The 25321-nt window shown below is 36.7% G+C and overlaps 1 protein-coding gene across 1 annotated transcript in view; it reads right to left on the bottom strand.

The window, feature by feature from the left end:
* The window catches only part of LOC131537397 (uncharacterized), a 199744-nt gene that overhangs the window by 139464 nt on the left and 34959 nt on the right, over positions 1-25321 (bottom strand). Inside the window, exons 9-16 of the mRNA XM_058770780.1 lie at positions 24151-24255; positions 23837-23953; positions 23230-23308; positions 10514-10709; positions 5951-7772; positions 5138-5299; positions 4534-4704; positions 4170-4343 (exon numbers count right to left, since the gene is read on the bottom strand). Coding sequence (XP_058626763.1) covers positions 4170-4343; positions 4534-4704; positions 5138-5299; positions 5951-7772; positions 10514-10709; positions 23230-23308; positions 23837-23953; positions 24151-24255 — 2826 coding nt within the window. The remainder of the gene's footprint in view (positions 1-4169; positions 4344-4533; positions 4705-5137; positions 5300-5950; positions 7773-10513; positions 10710-23229; positions 23309-23836; positions 23954-24150; positions 24256-25321) is intronic.

Below are 25321 nucleotides of genomic sequence, written 5' to 3'. Positions count from 1 at the left end.
AACACCTAAAAGACTCTCTACCATCCACATTGGACTCACACCAGTTTGCCTACCGTAGCAATAGGAGCACAGAGGACGCAGTTTCCATGGCACTGCACTCTGTGCTCACTCACCTGGACAATAAGAACACTTATGCACGTATGCTGTTTGTTGACTTCAGCTCAGCATTCAACACTGTCATCCCAACCAAGTTAATAGCCAAACTTGGAGACCTGGGCATCAATACCTCAATGTGTAACTGGATTTTGGACTTCCTGACCAACAGACCCCAGAATGTTCGATCAGGATTCACCTGCTCCACATCCATCACACTTAACACTGGTGTACCACAGGGCTGTGTGCTAAGCCCGTTTCTCTACTCCCTCTTCACCTCCGACTGCAAGCCTGTGTATGGATCTAATTCCATCGTCAAGTTTGCAGACGACACCACGGTGATTGGCCTCATCAGTAACAACGATGAGACTGCCTATAGGGAGGAGATCCAGCACCTGGCCACATGGTGCACTGAAAATAACCTGCTCCTCAACACCACCAAAACGAAGGAGCTCATCGTGGACTTCAGGAAGGAGTCAAGAGGCACACACGACACCATCCACATCAATGGAATGGCTGTTGAGCGTGTCTCCAGTTTCAAGTTCCTGGGGATCCACATCTCGGCGGACATGTTGTGGAAAACCAACACCTCCAGCCTGGTCAAGAAGGCTCACCAGCGCCTCTTCTTTCTGAGGACACTGAGGAAGAATCAGCTCTCCTCTGCTATCCTGGTGAACTTCTATCGCTGCGCAATAGAAAGCATCCTGACCAACTGTGTCACAGTATGGTATGGGAGCTGCTCTGTTGCGGAGCGCAAGGCACTGCAGCGGTGGTGAAAACTGCCCAGCGCATCACAGGGACTCCACTACCTGCCATCGAACACATCCAGAGGAAACGCTGTCTGCATCGAGCTCGCAGCATCCTTAAGGACTCCTCTCACCCAGCCCACAGACTGTTTTCTCTCCTGCCCTCCGGCAGGCATTTCAGGTGCCTCCGGACCAGGACCAGCAGACTAAAGAACAGTTTCTTCCCCAGAGCTGTCTCTTTACTGAACTCTACCCCCCGTTGATCCACTTCCTCATATATTATTAACTCTTCTCTCCTACCTCACATCTGCCTTATTTGCACTACTGAATGTAAATTTTATTACAGTAACAACTGTTTACTTTTGTATCTTGCACTACCATACCTAAATTGGATTATGCTCATTTGCACTGCCGACTGTTGTTACATTATCAATGCTTACATTAACATTTTGCACCGTATGTCTAATTGTAATACGCAATCACTTCCACTGCACTTTTACACCTTGTTTATAGTAATAGTCATCTGTATATATATTATATTGATAGTACATATCACCTGTAAATTCTGCTTATAGTAATAGCCATCTGTATATTTATTCACTATACATATTCACCTGTAAATTCTGTATATTTATTCACTATACATATTCACCTGTAAATTCTGTATATTTATTCACTATACATATTCACCTGTAATTTCTGTATATTTATTCACTACACATATTCACCTGTAAATTCTGTTTATATTAATAACCATCTTTCTATATATATTTATACATATACTCAGTACATATCCTTGTCCTGCACTTATTCAACCATTGTATATACTGCACTTGCTACTATTGCACTTCTGGTTAGACCTAAACTGCATTTCGTTGCCCTGTACCTGTACTTGTGTAATGACAATAAAGTTGAATCTAATCTAATCTAATCTAATCAACTGACTTCTCTATCTGGATAACCGATTGGATCTGTCTTTCCCGCGCAATATTTAAATAAGTCTGCAGAGAATGGCCTCAGTGCGAAGTCAACCTGAAGTGGTGAGTTTTCTTTTGAAAAGCATTTTCAGTCGTGGGACATTTTACAAATCAAAGATAAGTGTAGGAGTCTCCACACGGGTCATTTTCGTCTTTTTTTCTGACCGTTTGGGGAGAGGGGGCGGCGTTTTGCATTATGTCGACCTGCGAATGCAGACACGATGGCTGGATTGCATTTACATTACACTGAGATCCGATCACAATGCATCCTCGACTACCTCTGGAGCAGGACACACTGATCGGATAACATTCCGATCAGAAGCACGTTTACACTTGTCTTGTCAATGTGTATGTGGACAACATCCGGATCCAGGTTGCATGTTAATGCCAAGTGTAAACGCAGCCAAATATGCTCACATACATGACTGACAGTCCTTTATAATGAATATACAGAGAAGTTAATGTATAAATCATGTTCACTCACTTGATTTTCTCCAGTTTGCTATGAGAGTCCATCAAAAGAGCAGAGAGTTTCTCTCCATCCAGATCTCCAAATTTCTCTCCACTCAGATCCAGTTCTTTCAGTAATAATGGACTTTTACCCAGAACTTTAGTGAGATACTTGCATGCTTCCTCTGCAGCAGGACTTTTCAAAAACCTACAAAAAGCAGAAGAGACTTTAGACTAGATAGTCATGTTACAATTTCATGTCTTTTGTAGCTCCCATCCTCCATATGGGTCCAGTGTGGTATTGATGATAATTATGATAATTGCTTACAGTTCTGCTGAAAAACATAACCAGACAAATCAGAGAATAAAGAAGCATAGTTTGTTCAAATTCTATATTTATTCATGTAAATAGCTATAATTAAATAATTATTGTGTCAGAAAACTGAAGTTTGTTTCATTAAATTCAGTTGTGTGATGGTGTTGAATTTCTTTTAAATGAAATTCAGAAAATTGTTTTTCCTGTCATTCTAATTCCGCATGACTCAGTTGTCTCCTCAACCTAGCTTAAAACCTCTGACTCCATGTCTGGGCCTTTTTTTTTTTTTAATTTGAAAACAAATATCACCTGATGGTTGTTAATTTACAGCATTCACCCCACTGTAAATCAAAGAGACCCTCCACTCCTGATTGTCCCGGATCATTTCCTGTGAGATCCAGCTCTATCAGGTGTGAGTTTGACTTTAGAGATGAAGTCAACGTTTTATATCCTTCTTCAGTGATACTGCAGTCTGAAAGTCTATATATACATAAATGCTGTTAAGTACGGCAGTATTTTAGTCTCCATAGTCATCTTGATTTGCATAATTTGATCTAATTAAGTAGACGTTTTGTAATATATTCTGTATCTTTGTGAATTTGTGAAATTTAATTTTGCTCTGTTCCTGTGTTTCCCCTCATACCCTGTTTGTCTGCACCTTGTGTTTTTGGTGTTTATTGTCTGGTGTTGTTCATTGATGAATGCATGATTGGTGTTCTTAGTTCTGCTCTCGCAGCTCCATTGTTAACTTGATTTCTTGATTTTGTATGTTTTGCTTGTTATTATTAAAGTTCATAGAATCAAACAAAAGCACAAGATACAGAATAAATTGCATAGAATAAATGTATATTCACATGCAGAAATGCACATAAATGAAAATACACACTTCAGTTTCTCTAATCTGCATTGTGGATTTTCCAACAGATGACACATCTTCTCAATTCCTGAGTTTTCCAGTTTATTTCCACTCAGATCCAGCTCTTTCAGGTTTGAAGGGTTTGAATTAAATGCTGAAATCAGAGCAGCACAACCTTCTGCTGTAATTTTGTTATTATTCAGCCTGTAGAGAAAGAAAAGAGAGACAGTAAACATTCTTCAGTTTATTTCAAAACATTCTTTAAGGAACAATGACAGTCTTAATCCAAGCAAGTAACTGAAAATACAAAATATCATATTTTAAACATTTTTAACAGATTTTAAAATGTAACATGTTAAACCATGCACAATACTCACTGGAGTGAGTTGAGTTTACAATGTTTATCCTGCAGTAGAGCAGTGAGCTGATTCACTCGTGTGTCTCCTAGTTCTTGTCCACTCAGATTCAGCTCTCTCAGAAGTAACGGGTTTTTACCCACAACTCCAGTCACAAACTGACAGGCTTCATCTGCAGCAGGACTCAACAACCTGAGTGAGTAAATGATGGCAGAGTTTATTTTAAGGTAACTTATCCTTTTAATATAATTCATTATTTTAAAACTGATGAGAAAAACAACAATTGATTGTGCAGCTTATTAGACAATTCATTTTTCTAATATTTATCTATAAATAATTAATCTGCATGTCATTTGTTGTATTATTTCAACATGCCTCAGTGTCTTAAGTTGACAGTTTGGATCCTGAAGTAAATCACTAAGCTCCTTCACTCCTGATTGTCCAGGATCATTTCCTGTGAGATCCAGCTCTATTAGGTGTAAAGGGTTTGATCTCAGAGCTGAAGCCAGAGCTTTATAACCTTCTTCAGTGATACTGCAGTCTGAAAGTCTAGAACAGGAATAAAAATGTAACATTCACATGATTAATCCGTTATTCCATAAATGAAACAGTGCCAAGTAAATTTTTTACGAATTCTGCTCCTTTAACAAATTATAAATATAATTTCAAACAAAACCCATGGCAATACAGATGCCAACAAAATGACTTGTGATCTTTACTATAGTAGACATCAACTCACCTCATTTTCTCCAGTTTACGGTTCTCTTTCAGTCCATCAGAGAGCAGCTTGACTCCTGAATCCTGCAGATTATTACTGCTAAGGTCAAGATACTTCAAGCTGCTGGAGTCAGAACTGAGAACTGAAGCAAAATCTGAACAGCTTTCCTCTGTTATCTCACACTTACTGAAACTGATTAAAAAAACGTATTAATTTGTTCACATTCTAAATTGCACAATGTAAAATAAGTGTCAAACAAACTGGTATGTAGTCACTACAAAATCCATTCATTTGCATTCACAGACATGCAAAAAAGGAGCAATGTGGAAACACAAAAATAAGAAAATGTTTTGCTTTGCATAATGAAGTTTAGTGAACACTGACAAATTTGCCTAAGAACAATAAGTCTGACCGATATATTAACAAATGTAAAAACACAAAAGTAAACATGAACAAAAACATTTAAATTAAGCATTTTCATATTAGTCCTTTAATCATGTCCATTCATGTACAGTTACATTAAATGTACAATACATTATTTAGTCACATAATTTGTAAATATCTAAAACAAACCAATTTTGATTTTGATTGAGTTCAGCGTCTTGTCTGTTATCACACAACTTACCTCAGTATCTCCAATTTACTCTTCAGTCCAGTGCAGAGCAGCTTCACTCCTGAATCCTGCAGATTATTATTGTTCATGTTCAGCTCTTTCAGACTTGTATCTGATTCAAGAACTGTAGCTAGAGCTGAACAGCTTTTCTCTGTTAGGTCACAATCATTTAACCTACAAGCGAAATATATACTGTGAGGTTTATAGATTAGTATTTTTCAGACACAGAGATAATTGCTACATAAAATAAACAAGCTTGAACAAGCATGTTAAAATTTTGTATTTTGATAACCAGTTAATCTGTAGATTGATTATTTTATTAATTAGGACTAAGCCAATTATTGTATTCTTTATTTTTCATGAGAAAATGCTATGCCACATCCTGCTCAGTGTTGTCTTCCAATAATGTGCAAATTGAAAGCTATGAAAACAAACATGGTGAAAGAATCTAACCATTTATGAGTTTTTCCCCACAGCAGCAGAGTCTGTGTCCTCTGATATGTTTTAAATTTTAAAGTTTTATTCACTATTGTAAAGTGCCAAGACTAGATGTTTTCACTGCACTGCACAATAAATGTGATTAATCAATAATCAAATTTTCATTAATGATTTTGATTAGTTATTTTAGCACTAAATCATACTATATAACTTTAAATTATTTGTATATGGTTAAAAGAATATGAAAATTGAAACTATATAGAAAGGATCATCTCAGAATGTTGTTTAGAATTTACTTGCAGGTGGTATATGATTAAAAAGATAACTATAGAGGGTTATCGATACGTGTTTTTCAGATAAGTGAAAAAAATATGACAAATTACTTACAAAGCTTTTTTGGAGGTTTTTATGACTGGTGATAGTCGAATGAGACACTCGTCTGATTTCTTGAATTTCTGAAGCTCAAACTCCTCCATCTCCTCCTCTGATGTCAACAACACAAAGGCCACAGCAGACCACTGGGCAGGTGAAAGGTCAGTAGATGAGAGACTTCCTTCTCTGAGGTGGGTCTGAATGTCTTTCACCAGAGTTTGGTCATTCAGTTCATTCAGACAGTAGAACAGATTGATGGATCTCTCTGGAGACAGATTAGCTTCAAATTTCTGTTTGATGTACTGAACTATTTCCTCTTTGCTCTGGTCATTGTCATCTTGCTGTGTCAACAGACCTCGTAAGAGTGTTTTAGACTCGAGTGACAAACCGAGAAGGAAGCGAAGGAAAAGGTCCAGGTGTCCATTATCACTCTCAAGTGCCTTGTCCACTGCAGTCTTGAGCAAATCAATCATAGTCGCCTTTTTGTTTTCCTGTTCTATAGAGTCTTGAACAAATGCACTTTTCATGTTGATGTCTAGAAACAGATGTGCATAAAGGGCTGCAATAAACTCTTGAATGCTCATGTGAACAAAGCAGTACATGGTACCGAGAATGATCCCTGTTTCCTCCTTAAAGATCTGGGTACACATGCCTGAGTACACTGATGCCTTATGGGCATCAATACCACAGGATTCCAGGTCTGTGTCATAGAAGATCACATTGTTTTTTTCCAGCTGATGAAATGCCAGTTTCCCCAGTGAAAGGATGGCATCTTTATCCCAGGAAACATCTGGTCTGTATTCTCCGTCATACTTTCGTTTGCTCTGCTGGATCTGAAAGCGGAGAAAGTATGTGTACATTTGTGTCAGAGTCTTGGGAGTGTCTTCAGTATTTGATTCCTGCAGTGTTTTGGAGCCTTCAGACTGATTGTTCTTAGAATCATTATTTCTTTTCTCCTCCAAAATGTTCTGGAGAACAGTGGCTGAAATCCAGCAGAAGACTGGGATGTGGCACATGATAAAGAGACTCTTTGATTGTTTAACATGATGAATGATTTCTTTTGCCTGATTCTCATCTGTGAATCTTTTTTTGAAGTATTCCTCCTTTTGTGCATCATTGAACCCTCTGACCTCTGTAACCCGGTCGATATAGTCAGGAGGAATCTTACTGGCAGCTGCTGGTCTGGTGGTGATCCAGATTAGAGCAGAAGGAAGCAGATTTCCCTTGATGAGGTTCGTCAGGAGAACATCCAGAGAGGCCGGTGACGAAACATCACGCCACGTCTCATTACTTTCAAAGTTTAGAGGAAGACGGCATTCATCCAAACCATCAAGAATGAACAGGACTTTGAATTTATCTCTTGTAAGATTCAGTCCTCTAGTTTCTGGGAAAAACTGATTTATAAGGCTCATCAAACTTTGTTTTTCTTTGTCTTTTAAATTCATCTCTCTGAATGGAAGTGGAAATATGAAGCTGATATCTTGATTTTCTTTTCCCTCAGCCCAGTCCACAACAAACTTTTGCACAGAGACTGATTTTCCGATGCCAGCAACTCCTTTTGTCAGTACAGTTCTGATCTCTTGTTCAGGTGCTTCAAACAAATTGTTGCATTCAACATGTATCTCCTGTGATTCATGACGTCTGGAAGTAACCTCAATCTGTCTCACCTCATGTTCAGTATTGACCTGTTCACTACAACCCTGAGTGATATAAAGATCTGTGTAGATGCTATTCAGAAGTCTGGAGTCACCTTGCTTTGCAATTCCTTCAAACACACGTTCATACTTGTTCTTCAGGTTCTTCTTAAGATTTCGTTGATAAATGAAGACCAGCTCATCTAAACACATACAATAAAAACACTTGATCCTACAGTTCTTTTCCAATGATATACAGGTGCATCTCAATAAATTAGAATGTCGTAGAAAAGTTCATTTATTTCAGTAATTCAACTCAAATTGTGAAACTCGTGTATTAAATAAATTCAATGCACACAGACTGAAGTAGTTTAAGTCTTTGGTTCTTTTAATTGTGATGATTTTGGCTCACATTTAACAAAAACCCATCTCAACAAATTAGTTTTGTCACGGTACCAAAATTTCAGTATTTGGTACCGATACCAGTGAAAATCCACGGTTCTCGGTACCTATTTCGGTACCACATGCTAATTAAAAAACATTTTCAATAATAAAATCAAACAAAAATAAAATGTACAAAAATCAATACCATTCTTTATACTTATTTAAATTGTGTTTCAAGTTTTTCCACAAGTAATAAAAGTATGAAAAACAGTAAACAAGTTTCACCCAAATTTAATTTGTCTTTTAAATAATGAAATTTAAACATTTTATTTTTGGTAAAGAGGAGGGTAAAAGGGGATTTACTATTAAAATTAAAATATGGAAGAAATAGTGTGATTATTTCTTTAAAAATAAATATTTATAAAAAATGTTCAACAGTAGTAATAGTATCACATACATTCTACTAAATAATAGTAATATATTTCTGGCACAATGTCTTTAAGATAAACTTTTATTTTGACGGGTTGCCGTGAATACCTTTAAATTTCTGTGTGTAGCTATAATATATGAAGCTGGTTTTACTCAAATGAAACGGTAAAATGCTCGTGAAGTGACTCTCAGAGCAGTTCTGTAGACGTTGTTTATGTATTTATGTCCTCATTGAGACGGCAGATGCTGAAATCACTGCGAGCGTCACACGCGCTTCAGTGTTTGTAAAAAAAGACGCGCGTCTCTGCCATTCATTCATTCACACAGAGACTTGCAGAACATGCGGGATTCATATCTGAATCGACTTTTGCGGCTTAATATTTACAGATACTAGTCCGTATCGCGATTTGACTTAAGTGCAATGACCCACTTTTGATTAATTCATCCAGACTTTGACCAATTCCGTGACATTCCGTGCTAAACTGTAACTTCCGTTTTTATAACTGGATTCCGAGATTCCGTCCGCGTTTTCTACATCACGGAAATCATAGGGCCGTACGCGTCAAGAACCGGGTTGACCGGGTACTCGGTACCACCGGTACTTAAAAAAACCTGGTACCGTGACGTTTTCATTTTTTTAGTGAAGAATTTTTCATTACTTGGTACCGAAGTACCGGGTCTTTTGACAACACTAACACAGACTGAAGTAGTTTAAGTCTTTGGTTCTTTTAATTGTGAATACTTAAATAAATAGAATCACTTTTTAGTAAATTGTTGGCCTTCTGGAAAGTATGTTCATTTGCTGTATATGTACTCAATACTTGGTAGGGGCTCTTTTTGCTTTAATTACTTTAATTACCTTTTGCTTTAATTTGGCATGACATGGAGGTGATCAGTTTGTGGCACTGCTGAGGTGATATGGAAGCCCAGGTTTCTTTGACAGTGGCCTTCAGCTCATCTGCATTTTTTGGTCTCTTGTTTCTCATTTTCCTCTTGACAATACCCCATAGATTCTCTATGGGGTTCAGGTCTGGTGAGTTTGCTGGCCAGTCAAGCACACCAACACCATGGTCATTTAACCAACTTTTGAAATTAAATCAGCATCTTCAAAAAGCTGGTCAGCAGAAGGAAGCATGAAGTGCTCCAAAATTTCTTGATAAACGGGTGCAGTGACTTTGGTTTTCAAAAAACACAATGGACCAACACCAGCAGATGACATTTCACCCCAAATCATCACAGACTGTGGAAACTTAACACTGGACTTCAAGCAACTTAGGCTATGAGCTTCTCCACCCTTCCTCCAGACTCTAGAACCTTAGTTTCCAAATGATATGCAAAACTTGCTCTCATCTGAAAAAGAAGACTTTGGACCACTGGGCAACAGTCCAGTTCTTCTTCTCCTTAGCCCAGGTAAGACGCCTCTGACGTTGTCTGTGGTTCAGGAGTGGCTTAACAAGAGGAATACGACAACTGTAGCCAAATTCCTTGACACGTCTGTGTGTGGTGGCTCTTGATGCCTTGACCCCAGCCTCAGTCCATTCCTTGTGAAGTTCACCCAAATTCTTGAATCAATTTTGCTTGACAATCCACATAAGGCTGCGGTTCTCTCGGTTGGTTGTGCATCTTTTTCTTCCACACTTTTTGCTTCCACTCATCTTTCTGTTAACATGCTTGGATACAGCACTCTGTGAACAGCTAGCTTCATTGGCAATGAATGTTTGTGGCTTACCCTCCTTGTGAAGGGTGTCAATGATTGTCTTCTGGACAACTGTCAGATCAGCAGTCTTCCCCATGATTGTGTAGCCTAGTGAACCAAACTGAGACCATTTTGAAGGCTCAGGAAACCTTTGCAGGTGTTTTGAGTTGATTAGCTGACTGGCATGTCACCATATTCTAATTTGTTGAGATTGAATTGGTGGGTTTTTGTTAAATGTGAGCCAAAATCATCACAATTAAAAGAACCAAAGACTTAAACTACTTCAGTCTGTGTGCACTGAATTTATTTAATACACGAGTTTCACAATTTGAGTTGAATTACTGAAATAAATGAACTTTTCCACGACATTCTAATTTATTGAGATGCACCTGTATGTTATAGTGACAATATGACAGATGGTCATAAGTATCTTACCTTTTAGAGTATCCGCAAGTTCATCTTCCTTCATATTTTTTAGGAAGTAGAGCGTGATATCAAGAGCTGCTTCTTTGATTTCACACATGTCCTGTATAAAGTCCTGCACAAAGTATTGTGTGTTCTCTTTTTTTAAAATTTTCTTAAACTTGTCCAGCTCATTCATCAGAAAATTTGATATTTTCTTCTCAAGGTCCTAAAGCATAAAAAACAAAGATGGTTACAACAACCAAATTTAACCAAGTATTATATCCACATATGAAACATAAGGTTAACCCTCTGGGGTCGACAAACGCGTATACGCGTTTTGAGGCAGATTTTCCTGATAAGGCTGAAATGAGCTTGAATTACTCTGCCATTTTTGATCGTACAGATAAGTGTTATACATCAATCGAAACTGTTAAGTGTCTACTTTTTTTTGAGTACACTCACAATAACAACACAACTTTGTGCTTTTAGAAAAATAACAAAACAAACAGGGTGCGCTCCTTGTCTTCTCCGTCTCCGCGAACTGTTTTTAGAAACGCGTCACTAAAATGAACTGTAACTCAGCAAATACTCAACACAGAGACATGAGAAATATATCTATAGAAAGCTTGAAGTGTCTACTTTGAAATGAAGTAAATCTTATCGAAAACAAACATTCTGTGATGAAGTAATCTGTATGAAACCAACACGATGTTCAATCTGTCCCGTCTGACTCATTATCTCTAATGTGACCCCGCCCCCGCGCTGCTCGCGCTGTTCATATGTAAATAGCCACGTGGTGCGTGCGCGCGTGCAAACGCCCAACACAAACAAAGAGGAGGTCCTTCATCACGGCTACTGTTTGTTTCTGGAAGAAGACGCGCTGAGGTAAAGCAGGATTTCATCCAGCAGAGGAGATGAGTAAGTAATGTTTCTTTTTTGCATTAGTTACCGTGTTATTGTGACAAACTTGAACAGATTTACTAACGGGGTTTCCCAAACGACAACATGATGAATGCTACGCGTCTAAGAATGTTTAATGTTAATACTCTGTTCACAAATATATTTTAATAGCGTGCTAAACAATAATAATTAGTTTCTCAGATATAAAATATCATTTTTTATAGTATAAAGTACATCCTTTTATTGTACAAAGCATGCTTGAGTCTGTGGCTACAGAATCATATACTACACTATATGACTACAAAATCATAGTTGAGTATTTCCCAAACTATAATTCCTGACTACAATGTTTGAAATCGTGTAAAACATGTTGAATATGAGGGGCAATTCGTTGTATTTAAATTTCTTACGGCACGATGATGTTTTCATGCTCTATATAAAACAATAAAAGTAATATGAGTGTACACTGTAACATGATGAATGCTACGAGTCTAAGTATGTTTAGTACATGTTTATTATTAATAGCCTACTCTGTTCAGAAATAGATTTTAATAACTTGCTAAACAATAATAATTCGTTTCTCAGATATAAGCTTTCTTTCTCTTTTTTTATGATAGTACAAAGCATGTGTGAGTCTATGGCTACAAAACATATATACAGATGTTCCTGATATTAACATGCTCACAAATGTTTTTTTGTTTGTATTTTATTGAATCAGATACCAGCACCAGATGTATCCTGATGTCTCTTCAAACTGTTTTCCTCTGAGAGCGCTGCACCAACATCAGATGTTCAACTACACTGATATTCTATGTTAAAACAAGCTCCTTTTCTACTGATTGTGTTTTTTTCTTCTTGAATCCATGGAAAGAAGTAGAAACACTTAAATAACACACGTAAATATCAGGTATGATTTACTTGTTGAACAGAATCTGTTGCAGGAATGACTCAAAGTCTGTTCACATCTCTGTGGTTAGATCAGTGTGCACAATAATGTGTCTTTGACCTTCATTATGTATGTTTTGATTATACTGTGTTGTAAATAAAATACAAATAATTAAAAACCTTTTTCAATCTCCTCACATTCTCTCTTACCTGCCTCACAGTCACAGTCACACTGATGGGCCATTAGGGGCCCATAGGGGAGGGCCCTTTGTCTCTCAGGTGAGACTCACTTAATATTCATGGCCATTGCCACTCCCTCGCATATAGACCCTCGATCACAAAACATGTCTTGAAAATTTTAAATCAATATATTGTTTTCTGTGAATGAGTAAGCAGAATGATTTTCACATAATTTTGAAGTAAATATTCTAGCCTACAAGACTGATTACTCAAAAGTCTTGCTCAGGACTATTTAGTGTGGGTTTTATGGCCTTATTTCAGCTACATTTTTTCCCCAAAACTTACTAACCACGCATAATATTTTTTTTCTAAGAAATGCAAACATGTACATCCATCTTGGTCACATATTATTGTAGCACAGTTTGTGCTGAATACAAAAAAAATTACATGTTGGTCAATAGTATGTTTTAAGTAGCTGAAATAAGCACAAATATCAGGGCATGTCAAAACATCTCAAGGGCCCCAAAATGACCTCGGACCCCAGAGGGTTAAAAAAAGCTACAGATAAGCAGTAATTAGGGATGTCTCGAGCCGATCTCAAGGATCAGGGCTGAATTTTAACTGATCGGTATCGGATGTATGAGGCCCGGTCTTTAATACGTCAGCTGTCACACAGGTTTTGTAAGCATAGAGCGCAATCTGTGTCAGGAATGCGTGGCTAAACTGTGGAAATACGAAAGCAGTCCAACAGCAACGTGTAATGTATGCAAATGACAGCATTTTGCAAAGTGGTAGAAACAGAGTAGGGCTGGGCGATATTAGCAAAAATTCATATCTCTGTATTTTTTGGCTGATTTGAGGTATACAGTATATATCTCGGGAATTTTGTATTTGGATTAAAATAAAGTGAATGTAAGCATGTAGGCATATATTGTGTGTAAAAGGGTTAAAATCACATTACATTCCAACACAGTCACATTGCAATCTAAAAATAAAAATAATGCTGTTAAAGCAGAAGTTAAATTTACTAAACTAAAAATGAAAATAATATAAAAAAAAGCACAGACTAATTGAGTAAAAAGGCTATTTTGATTACCCCATTACACTTTACAGTTAGTGCTATCATACAAATAAACTTACTTGTAGGTTTTAAATTCTACATATGTCACATTTATTGTCCAACTACAAATATTTCAGCAAAAGGTATATTTTAGTCAGAGTTATTTCGTTGAGCTCTGTTTAGCGCGCATGTACGTGGCGGCGCCAAACAGTCTGCGAAGTTTAGCAGAGAATCACAAAGCAAAAGCTCATGCACATATGACAGCAAAATGGAAATATTTCCATGGCTTTCTAACATTTACAGATGGAGAATATACCTGTCAAATGTAAGTTGTGCATTAAGGAAAACAGCACATCTCAAACACAAAAACCGCGCAAGTCTCTGTCAGCGGCACACACAGCCTTTCTGTCAGAGCATCTGACGGTGAGCCGCTTTAAACTGAAACTATAAACTATAGGCTACTACTGTATATCTTACAAGTTTTTAAAGCCCTTCATATAAAGCTTGTCATATGTTTAGAACAAATTGTATTATGCACTTTCTCTGCAGCAGTTCAGTCGGTGTCCTCCCAAGATATTGTATCGCTTATAAAAATATATTGATATATCGTACAAACTCGATATACCGCCCAGCCCTACAACAGAGCTTCATACCATACTGCCGATTTGATACAGCATCTAAAAGCTAAACACTCAGCGGAAGACAGCGCGTTATCTGAGGTAACTCGGACGACAATGAATAACAATGAAATTCGCATAACTGCCTTAACTCCCTTTCTTTACATCGTTTCTGGATGAAAATACAGAGCAGAGGCAGCACAGCGAGCCTTGTTGACAGAGTTTAGCGATTTGAAGTGTAAGGAAAACTTCAGAGTAATGTCACAGAGTTCATTAATGATCTGTGTATGCCCGAGCACATGCGCTTTGGTCAGAGCAGTAATACTTTTCGTTTACAAGCCTGTTTATTGCAATTAAAATTGGAGTATGCCACATATTTTATATGGTTTCTATGATTATGAGATTACTCCCATCAGTTTGATCGAAGTATTGTGCTTGATTGAGGTAATCTTAAAATCACAATAATGCCTAAATCTCAACATGGCAGATATGTTGAGGTTCATGTTTAGTACACTATACTGCACTACAAAGGCAAAAGACCTTAAAGGGATAGTTCACCCAAAAATGAAAATTAGTCCAAGATTTACTCACCCCTAGGGCATCCTAGGCATGTTTGACATTCCTCTTTCAGACGAACACATTCGGAGTTATATTCTAAATTGGTTAGGTGGTAATAAACAGAGGTGTCAAGTAAAGAATTACAAATACTTCATTACCTTACTTAAGTAGAAATTTTGGGTATCTATACTTTACTGGAGTAATTATTTTTCAGCCAACTTTTTACTTCTACTCCTTACATTTTCACTTAATTATCTGTACTTTCTACTCCTTACATTTTAAAAATAGCCTCGTCACTCCTATTTAATTTCGGCTTGTTTTCATTCTGGCTTGTCATCGTTAAAAAAAAAACCTATCCAGATAAATCGCGCCATCCGGATAGAGTGAATTTGATTGTGGTCGGATGAGAAGTATAAACATATACCATTCCGACACCCTGTTGGTTTGTACGCGATCCATCGCACCTGCAAGTGACACAAATCACGTCACACTCCAGCAAGGACATAGCCAGTGTTGGGGTCGTTACTCAAAAAAGATTATTTCTTAAAAGTTATTATTTCTCCACTACTGGCTCATTTATCAAACCGGTGCTTTCTCTTCGTCCTCCGCAAATTAAGCTACAGTAGGTAGTTCGGTAGAGAGATGTTTGAATAAATTAGAGTTTGCGATTGACAATGTTATGATAAGTAGGCTATACTAACTTTGTAACTCATTACCCCCAACACTGGACATAGCAGACCTATGTAGGCAAGTACGAAGATGTCTGTGGCAGAGACTCAAGAAGAGAACTTGAGTGAAATGTAACTGATGTAGATTACCCTGTTGTTGTACATACAGGATTGAGTCCAAAGTGTTTGTTACATCTTCTAGTTAAATGTTTCCATTATCTATTGAATTGAGCATAGTACATACCAAGAAGGTATCAGGATTGAGTTATTTTTTATTTTTATTTTTTGATTAATCACTTGGATTAATCATTAATTTTGACAGTACTAATGTTTATTGTATATAGACAACCATACAAGGGTAATTGTTACTAAGCCTGCCCTGGGTACACCAATTTTCTTGTCCGTTGCCCTCACAGATTCCCTCACAGATTCAAGCTAAGCTTGGGTGTACATTTACATTCCAATAAAGGTTAATGATGACATGCCTCTGAAGTTTGACTTTTTGCACCATTACAATACTTATAGGCAACTAGTCACCATATCTTCCGCTCCATGAAACACGTTAATGCTCAGTAGTACACGTATATGGTTCTTTAATGTATTTGCATTGTACTAAAATGCGTTCATTTTCAATGGGCATATATGCGGCTGAAACAGGTAGCCTAGTGCATCCCAAATTTTTCAACATTAACATTTTAATATAACATTATAGTCATTATGGCCTTTAGAAAAATATTTTTTTGAGGAGGTGGGGTACTGCACAATAGGCCCGGCCTAAGCTTTTGTCCTTAATGGCATTTTTTTTCCTTACATTACTTTTACTTTTATACTTTAAGTAGTTTTGAAACCAGTACTTTTACACTTTTACTTGAGTAAAAAGCTTGAGTTGATACTTCAACTTCTACAGAAGTCTATTTAAACCCTAGTACCTATACTTCTACCTGAGTAATGAATGTGAATACTTTTGACACCAGTGGTAATAAAGGACTTCTGAAGCGAAACGATATGTTAGTTTAAGAAAAATATTGATTCTTAAAACTTTATAAACTGAAATGTCCAGCTTCCGGTTGCTGAAGCAGGCATGGTCACGACAAGGCAGTGGAGCTTATGATGTAGGTGTGATGAAAGGCATAACGTAAGATCCGGAAAGAAGACTGTAGTCTCGCAAGAGTAAGCTCCGGGGAGAAGCGTGTAATCTCACGAGAACAAGTTTTGTGTACAGCACAGGAAAACCATTTGAACAAGTAAATTGTATCTGTTTTGATTAAAATGGTGCATTCGTGTCGATACACAAGATGTTTAAATAAGTTTGTGACAGGTGTTTTGTTTTGTTTTGCCTTCTCCTCTGTGCATCTGAAAAATAATTACTCCAGTAAAGTATAGATACCCAAAATTTCTACTTGAGTAAGGTAACGAAGTATTTGTACTTCGTTACTTGACACCTCTGTTTATTACCACCCCGGAGCCGTGTGGAGTAGTTTTATGACAGATGGATACTTTTTTTTCGGATTCAGAAACAGGGGCACCATTCACTGCAGTTATACAGATTGGAACAGACAGAACAATTTAGAATATAACTCCGAATGTGTTCGTCTGAAAGAGGAATGTCAGACATGCCTAGGATGCCCTGAGGGTGAGTAAATCTTGGACTAATCTTCATTTTTGGGTGAACTATCCCAGCCAAATTAGGAAATTCGGCAATTAGATGTTTTAGTAGCAAAAATTATCGACATTAAAAAATTGTGAGCTCAAACTTGATTTTTAGCCCTTTTTCGAAGTTACTGTACTCTGCTTTTGCATTGTCTGCTAAAAGTGAGAAGTCACACCAAGTCAAAAAGGCAGTGACTTCCACATTATCAATATTTGGTTGCTGATCACCATTTACAAAATCGTTATAGTAACACCTGTATAAAATCTAGTGATCATGGGCTGTCTCACAGGCTATTGCATATAGCAATGTGACTGTATTATTTTTTTTGGACTGTAACAAGCAGACAAAAAGTTAAACGTGAGTGGATACCGTTTTGCAACCAATTTATTTGCTATGCTCAGTAACATAAAAGAACGCTATAGCCTACATAGTGTAATTGCTTTCATATAAAGGATAGAATGAAAATAACCTAACCTTGTGGATTGATGTGAATGCCAGCAAGCAGGAATGCTAACAATGCTTGTGGATTAAACATCTACGATGACGTTCATCGCCATGGATTGATTTTATCGGGTTACAAGAAAAGGTAGAATATGGATTTAATTGCGAACTGTTAGTACTGATTTTATGATTTATCATGCTACAGCATTCGAGTCCACATGCGTCCAACTAGAAGTGACAGCCTGGTGAATAATCTGCATTATAAAAAGGAAAAAATATATATTTTTTTAAATCTTTAAAGATTATTCATGATTACGTACTGCTGCAAAGGTATCTAGTCTTTATAGTGCTTTGTTATATGGAGCTGTTTGGTAGATTTTGATCTATCTAATTCCTTTGTCTAATAAAGTGCTTCAGCGACAGATCAAATGTATGAAAGTATAGAAGTTACACTGTAATTAAAATGCGGCAGACTTTAATAGACAGTAAAACAAAGGCAGAACACGGCTAAACAGGCAGAACACCATAACTCAAACAAAGTGAAAGAGCCGTAACTGGTGTTATACGGTGTTCTGCCTTGGTTTCTCCGGGGCTTTTCAAAGTTAGGGTTAAGACAACCCATCATTTTTTTCAGAAAAACAATGACATGGACTCAAGATACTTATCCACAAGATAAAGGATGTCTTGAATGTCCCAAAAATATCAATAACTCATTTTCGATCAAAATCGAAGTTACGGTCTTTTGCCTTTGCACGGCAGTATACTAGTTTTACTATAATCCTACACTCAGCTGAACTGTTATAATAAGAGTATATTAAGAGAAAATATATTTGTTTATTTTGTAAAATATTAATAAAACTGTAAAGAACAGGTTGGACATTTTTTCTTCATGCATTACAAAGCTATCTAGTTGTCAGCATATACATTAGATTGATTTTAATAACCTTAATGTGCCTAAAAGTGCACCCAGCACTAGGAAAATACAGGTATTGGACTGGGACTCAGCATCGGCAGATATGCAATGATACTCAATATTCAATGACTCGGATCAGATCGGGGCACAAAACACTTTATCGGGACATCCTAGCAGTAGTTAAAAGTATTTAACTACAAAACAGCAATGATATAGTAGAAAAGGGACAATTTTAGAACATCAGTTACCATGAACAAACTTTATCCAATCATTTTAAGTAAAATTACTGAAAGTACCCAGATAGGAGAGAGTGGGGTGATTTGTGCCAGGGGGGAAATAGTTCCACCCCTTGTTTCTGGAAAACCATAGAAGAAATTCTATGTGACCACATAATTTTGAAAAGCCATCCATTTTACTCATCCTCCAAAGAAGAGAGACACATGGCATGAGAGGTAAGCACATTTTAGCTCAAAAAACAGTTTTTTTTCCCTTTCAAAGTAAAATTTCTATGATCAAGATTTTTTGATTGTAGTGTCTGAACAATTATAGACAAGTTTGAAAACATTTCACACGTTTTAGTGCTTTAGCAGGCTACACAATGAGTCTATACAATGAGTCTATACAGTTAGCATGATGTTAGCTCTTACGTAACTGCTGGATCATGATGGGTCTGGGGTGATTTGTGCCAAAGGGCCTGGGTTAAGTTGTGCCATGGCATAACTCACCCCCACTTATGATTATTTTCAACATATTATTAATTTGTAATTGTACATTGTACTCTTACATTTTAGCACTTAAACTATGTGACATTCTTAATTTTAGACCAAAACTCATCATGCCACACACTTATAAACGGAAGACAGACAGGGCTTCAACTCCTCTTGTGGAGTTGGACAGAGCAGTGAAAGAGGTGCAACAGGGAAAGACCATACGTCAGGTGGCAAGGTAGATGAAGATCTGCAGGATGACCTTGAAAAGATTCATGGAGAAGAAAAAGATAGGAGAAGTGAGGAGATGGGCATGCCTCATCAGTGTTTGACTTACCTGCCATTTGTTTAATTTAGCTAACACTGATTTCAGTTTTGAGTTTGCACTATGTTATTAAAGAAGTTTTATTCAGTTTTTAAGTGGCCTAAGTCACAATAGGATGTTTAGAAATTAGCCTAGTCACTTTATTCTTACAGGTGCATCTCAATAAATTAGAATGTCATCTATTTCATTTATTTCAATAATTCAACTCAAATTGTGAAACTTGTGTATTAAATAAATTCAGTGCACACAGACTGAAGTAGTTTAAGTCTTTGGTTCTTTTAATTGTGATGATTTTGGCTCACATTTAACAAAAACCCACCAATTCACTATCTCAACAAATTAGAATATGGTGACATGCCAATCAGCTAATCAACTCAAAACACCTGCAAAGGTTTCCTGAGCCTTCAAAATGGTCTCTCAGTTTGGTTCACTAGGCTACACAATCATGGGGAAGACTGCTGATCTGACAGTTGTCCAGAAGACAATCATTGACACCCTTCACAAGGAGGGTAAGCCACAAACATTCACTGCCAAAGAAGCTGGCTGTTCACAGAGTGCTGTATCCAAGCATGTTAACAGAAAGTTGAATGGAAGGAAAAAGTGTGGAAGAAAAAGATGCACAACCAACCGAGAGAACCGCAGCCTTATGAGGATTGTCAAGCAAAATCGATTCAAGAATTTGGGTGAACTTCACAAGGAATGGACTGAGGCTGGGGTCAAGGCATCAAGAGCCACCACACACAGACGTGTCAAGGAATTTGGCTACAGTTGTCGTATTCCTCTTGTTAAGCCACTCCTGAACCACAGACAACGTCAGAGGCGTCTTACCTGGGCTAAGGAGAAGAAGAACTGGACTGTTGCCCAGTGGTCCAAAGTCTTCTTTTCACATGAGAGCAAGTTTTGTATTTCATTTGGAAACCAAGGTCCTAGAGTCTGGAGGAAGGGTGGAGAAGCTCATAGCCCAAGTTGCTTGAAGTCCAGTGTTAAGTTTCCACAGTCTGTGATGATTTGGGGTGCAATGTCATCTGCTGGTGTTGGTCCATTGTGTTTTTTGAAAACCAAATTCACTGCACCCGTTTACCAAGAAATTTTGGAGCACTTCATGCTTCCTTCTGCTGACAAGCTTTTTGAAGATGCTGATTTCATTTTCCAGCAGGATTTGGCACCTGCCCACACTGCCAAAAGCACCAAAAGTTGGTTAAATGATCATGGTGTTGGTGTGCTTGACTGGCCAGCAAACTCACCAGACCTGAACCCCATAGAGAATCTATGGGGTATTGTCAAGAGCAAAATGAGAAACAAGAGACTAAAAAATGCAGATGAGCTGAAGGCCAATGTCAAAGAAACCTGGGCTTCCATACCACCTCAGCAGTGCCACAAACTGAACACCTCCATGCCACGCCGAATTGAGGCAGTAATTAAAGCAAAATGAGCCTCTACCAAGTATTGAGTACATGTACAGTAAATGAACATACTTTCCAGAAGGCCAACAATTCACTAAAAATGTTTTTTTTTATTGGTCTTATGAAGTATTCTAATTTGTTGAGATAGTGAATTGGTGGGTTTTTGTTAAATGCGAGCCAAAATCATCACAATTAAAAGAACCAAAGACTTAAACTACTTCAGTCTGTGTGCATTGAATTTATTTAATACACGAGTTTCACAATTTGAGTTGAATTACTGAAATAAATGTACTTTTCCACGACATTCTAATTTATTGAGATGCACCTGTCTATGTTACATAATTGACAGACAGCGTTCTATGTATGTCAACAGGCATCTATTGCCAAAGCCTTTTTGCCTGAAATGATTCACAAATATCATATATTGTGTATTTAAGTTTTTTGTGTTTTCCCAAAAACTACAAAATATGACTTATTCCAACAGTTTAATAGGGTGACAATATCTAATTAAACCTTAAATGAGTAATTTTGTACTGAATTTGTCTTGCTTTCATATAGCATTACAGTTCATAACATTAAAATGTTCTGTTTTACTTCAGAAATCACTGGCACAATTTACCCCAACGTATTCTCCCCAAAGGCACAACTTACCCCGCGCCAGGGGCAAGTTGTGCCACAAGACCACTTTTTCCCAAAAAGCTATATTTCTGAAACAATTTATTTCAGATCCAAAGTTATTGTTCTCAGAGATGCACCACATCCTGAAATATATGTACATTCTTAAGTTGAAGGCATTACTGTCATGGCCTCACTTTAAAAAGTCACTTTGAGTAAAAACTGGCACAACTCACCCCACTTTCCCCTAAATGTCAAACCAGAGGTTCCTCCTATGTAATTTAGCTGGTACATTGCCACTACTGATTTATGAGCAGTGTTGGGTAAGTTACTTTCAAAAAGTAATTAATTAGTTACTAATTACATTATCAATCGTGTATTTAAATTACATTACTAATTACTCTGTCTGAAAAGTAACTTAGTTACTCAATAAGTAACTTAATTATTCAAATCGCTAATTAGGCTACATCTTAAAATCCCTATAAACCTTAATAGAAATTAAACTCTTTATTCTTTCAATTTGAGTCAAACATAGAATAGTTTAGCCTTTTAGCTTTAAAACAACTGTAATACTTAAACATTTTTATAAAAAAATTTAACCTTCTTTGGTTAACAAATATAAATACTCTGCAAAATATCTGAATAACAAAAAAGCTTAAAAGTTAAACAATACATTTCAGTTTGGCAAGATGTTCAGGAAAAGCCCAACTAGTAAAATCCGTACAGGTTTATGTAAAAATAACACATTAACTAATGTAGGTAAGAATAAATTACAGAAATGATCTTCTCTGCTGAATAAAGCCGTGTCAGATCGCGCTGTTCTTATGAGGTAAATTCCTCATAGCAGGTCTTCATTCAAAAATGATTAAAAAAAAAAATTCAAGATTCATCTAATTTATCATTTTTTTTTTTTTGTATCTAGGTGTGGGTGTTTGCACGCAGGTGACTGCATATAATGAGCTCAGATATGGGAAAGACTGTACCTCAGTTTCATACGGATTACATAATCAGATAATATTCATTTTCGATTTGAATTCGTTCATTTAAAAGTAGACACTTCAGGCTTTCAGATACAGGAAAGACTGTACCTCGCTTTAGTTTCATACGGATTACATAATCAGGAATATTCATTTTTGATTTGAATTTGTTCATTTAAAAGTAGAAACTTCAAGCTTTTTAGATTCTGAGTATTTAAGGTTTTTCTGTGAATCAGGAAAATCTGAAAGTGAACGAGCCGGCGCGCGCAGAGAGTTAAAGCCGCTGCATTCAATTTTAGCTTTAGACGGTAAATTTAGATTTCAAATTCAATATTGATTTTAGAACTGTTGAAATTATTTACTGTATGTAACGCAAGTACTTTATAAGTAACTGTAATTAAATTACCTAAAAAGGAACAGTAATTACTTAGTAACGCATTACACCCAACACTGGTCTTAATATAATAAACCTACTGCTATCTGTGTCCTTATTGTTAATTAAACAACAAAAGCAACTTTCATTTGATTATTCAATTTCCCTGTTATTTCTTCCTTGAATGCCTCTGTTTAAGAAAAATAATTTTTACTTTCATATATTGTATTTGTTCTACTGTTTTTTAATAATAGTATGAAAAGCTGTACAACTCGTTTTATAATCTATTCCTCTACCAACATGCAAAATGTGAGTCCAACATTGCAGGGATATGGATATGTGCACAAATAAAATCTTGCAGACATTAACTGCCTTTTTTTAAACAAATAAAAAATACAACATTTTACATTTGTTGAATTACCTATTTGTTTGCTATAATATAAATATTATAATATACAATATTTTTTCCCTACCTGGAAGATCCAAACAAGATTTTCTTTCTTTCTCTTCTTGAAGCGGAAATTCTGGACATCTGTTTTCTCATATTGAATCCTGTTGTCAAAAAAAGAAAAAAGAAAAAAGAAACCTGTTTGAAACAGTATTTATTTTATTTCTTTATTTTTGCAAAAAAAGTATGCTGATTAGAAGCTTCAAATAAGATCATTATTGAGATCAGTGACACTTTATTTCTGATAGGGTATTTTTTTATTTCATGAAGGCACATACAAACTTCTTTAGTCATTAATTCTCTGAAAAACTGACTGGAAACATCACACATCAATGTCAGAAGTCTAATAGCCAAAGCCAATATTATCACTCAACTCATATTACAAAACTAATGTTTTTAGAAATGCGTCTTCCTCTTGAACCTTTTGGCTGATGGGATGCAGAGTATTTTAACACTTATTACAAGGTGTTGAATTTGTTTCAAAAGGCACAATGTACACACTTTCAATGTTACATGTTATAGATTATCTAGCCTATGATGAAACTATGCATTCTGACATGTTTGATTAAATGCGCTGTAAATTAAACTAAAAGATCAATTGTGGTATCTACAAGTAGTTTTTGTGTTCCCACCTGTTCAGAAGAAAAGCTGCCAGATCTACATCACTCTTTAGTCCCTTCTGTGCTTTTAGAGTTTCCCATCGTTTAATTTCCACACCGATATTTACTGTGGTCTTCTGCCCTTTTTTACTAAATCACACATAACAACAAATCACATAGAAACAGGTTGACAGTTGTCTTTATCATTTGGTCAAACAATCATCAAACCAGCAGGTTACCCCTACCTAGCATTCATCAGTTCAGAGAAATTAATGGAAATGAAGTTTCAAGATAGTGAGTAAAATTTCTAACAGCATACCTCCAACAACAAGAAACACAAGAAATACCTTTCGGTAGATGTTGTTTTCTCACTGAATTTAGGTGGTGCAAAGTCTTTTGATTGGTCACTCTTCACAGACACAGAGCTGGACACATGTGAGCCTGATCTTACACTAATGACACAAAGAACAATCTCTTTTAAGAATTTCAACTTATAGACGTGAAAATAAATATGTTGATAATTTCACACAAGTTTGACAAATCTAATTGAACAGAACATGTTTTTGTTTACGGAATAAAACAGAAAGTAGAGATTTCTTTGCTGCTGTCTTTTTAAAATGACCATGTTGCTGTTACATTGCTAAGTATCTTGTTCTCATCATTACATTTCATTCATTTACAACAAATGCTGCGTTGCATCAATCTCTCGCTCTTGCACAAAAGCTGCAGCAAGCTTTACTGTTTCATGTCATTCTGCTATATTCATTATGAAGATATATATATATACACATATACATATATATACACACACACACACAAACATACATACATACATACACACACACACACAGTGGTGTGAAAAATTGTTGGCCCCCTTCCTGATTTTAGATTTTTTCTGCATGTTTGTCACACTTTAATATTTCAGATCATCAAACATAAATTTAAATATTAATCAAAGATAACACAACATGCAGTTTTTAAATGAAGTTTTTTATTATGAAGGGAAAACAAAATCCAAACCCACATGGCCCTGTGTGAAAAAGTGCTTGCCCCCTAAACCTAATAACTGGTTGGGCCACCCTTAGCAGCAACAACTGCAATCAAGCGTTTGCGATAACTGGCAATGAGTCTTTCACATCGCTGTGGAGGAATTTTGGCCCACTCTTCTTTGCAGAATTGTTGTAATTCAGCCACATTGGAGGGTTTTTGAGCATGAACCGCCTTTTTAAGGTCATGCCACAGCATCTCAATAGGATTCAGGTCAGGACTTTGACTAGGCCACTCCAAAGTCTTCATTTTGTTTTTCTTCACCCATTCAGAGGTGGACTTGCTGGTGTGTTTTGGATCATTGTCCTGCTGCAGAACGCAAATTCACTTCAGCTTGAGGTCACGAACAGATGGCCGGACATTGTCCTTCAGGATTTTTTGGTAGACAGCAGAATTCATGGTTCCATCAATTATGGCAAGTCATCCAGGTTCTGAAGCAGCAAAACAGCCTCAGACCATCACACTACCACC

Source organism: Onychostoma macrolepis, chromosome 03 (genome assembly GCF_012432095.1).
Source record: "Onychostoma macrolepis isolate SWU-2019 chromosome 03, ASM1243209v1, whole genome shotgun sequence".
Classification (NCBI taxonomy): domain Eukaryota; kingdom Metazoa; phylum Chordata; class Actinopteri; order Cypriniformes; family Cyprinidae; genus Onychostoma; species Onychostoma macrolepis.
Note: the sequence above shows the minus strand (reverse complement) of the source record. Positions and strands in the feature narration are given on the sequence as shown.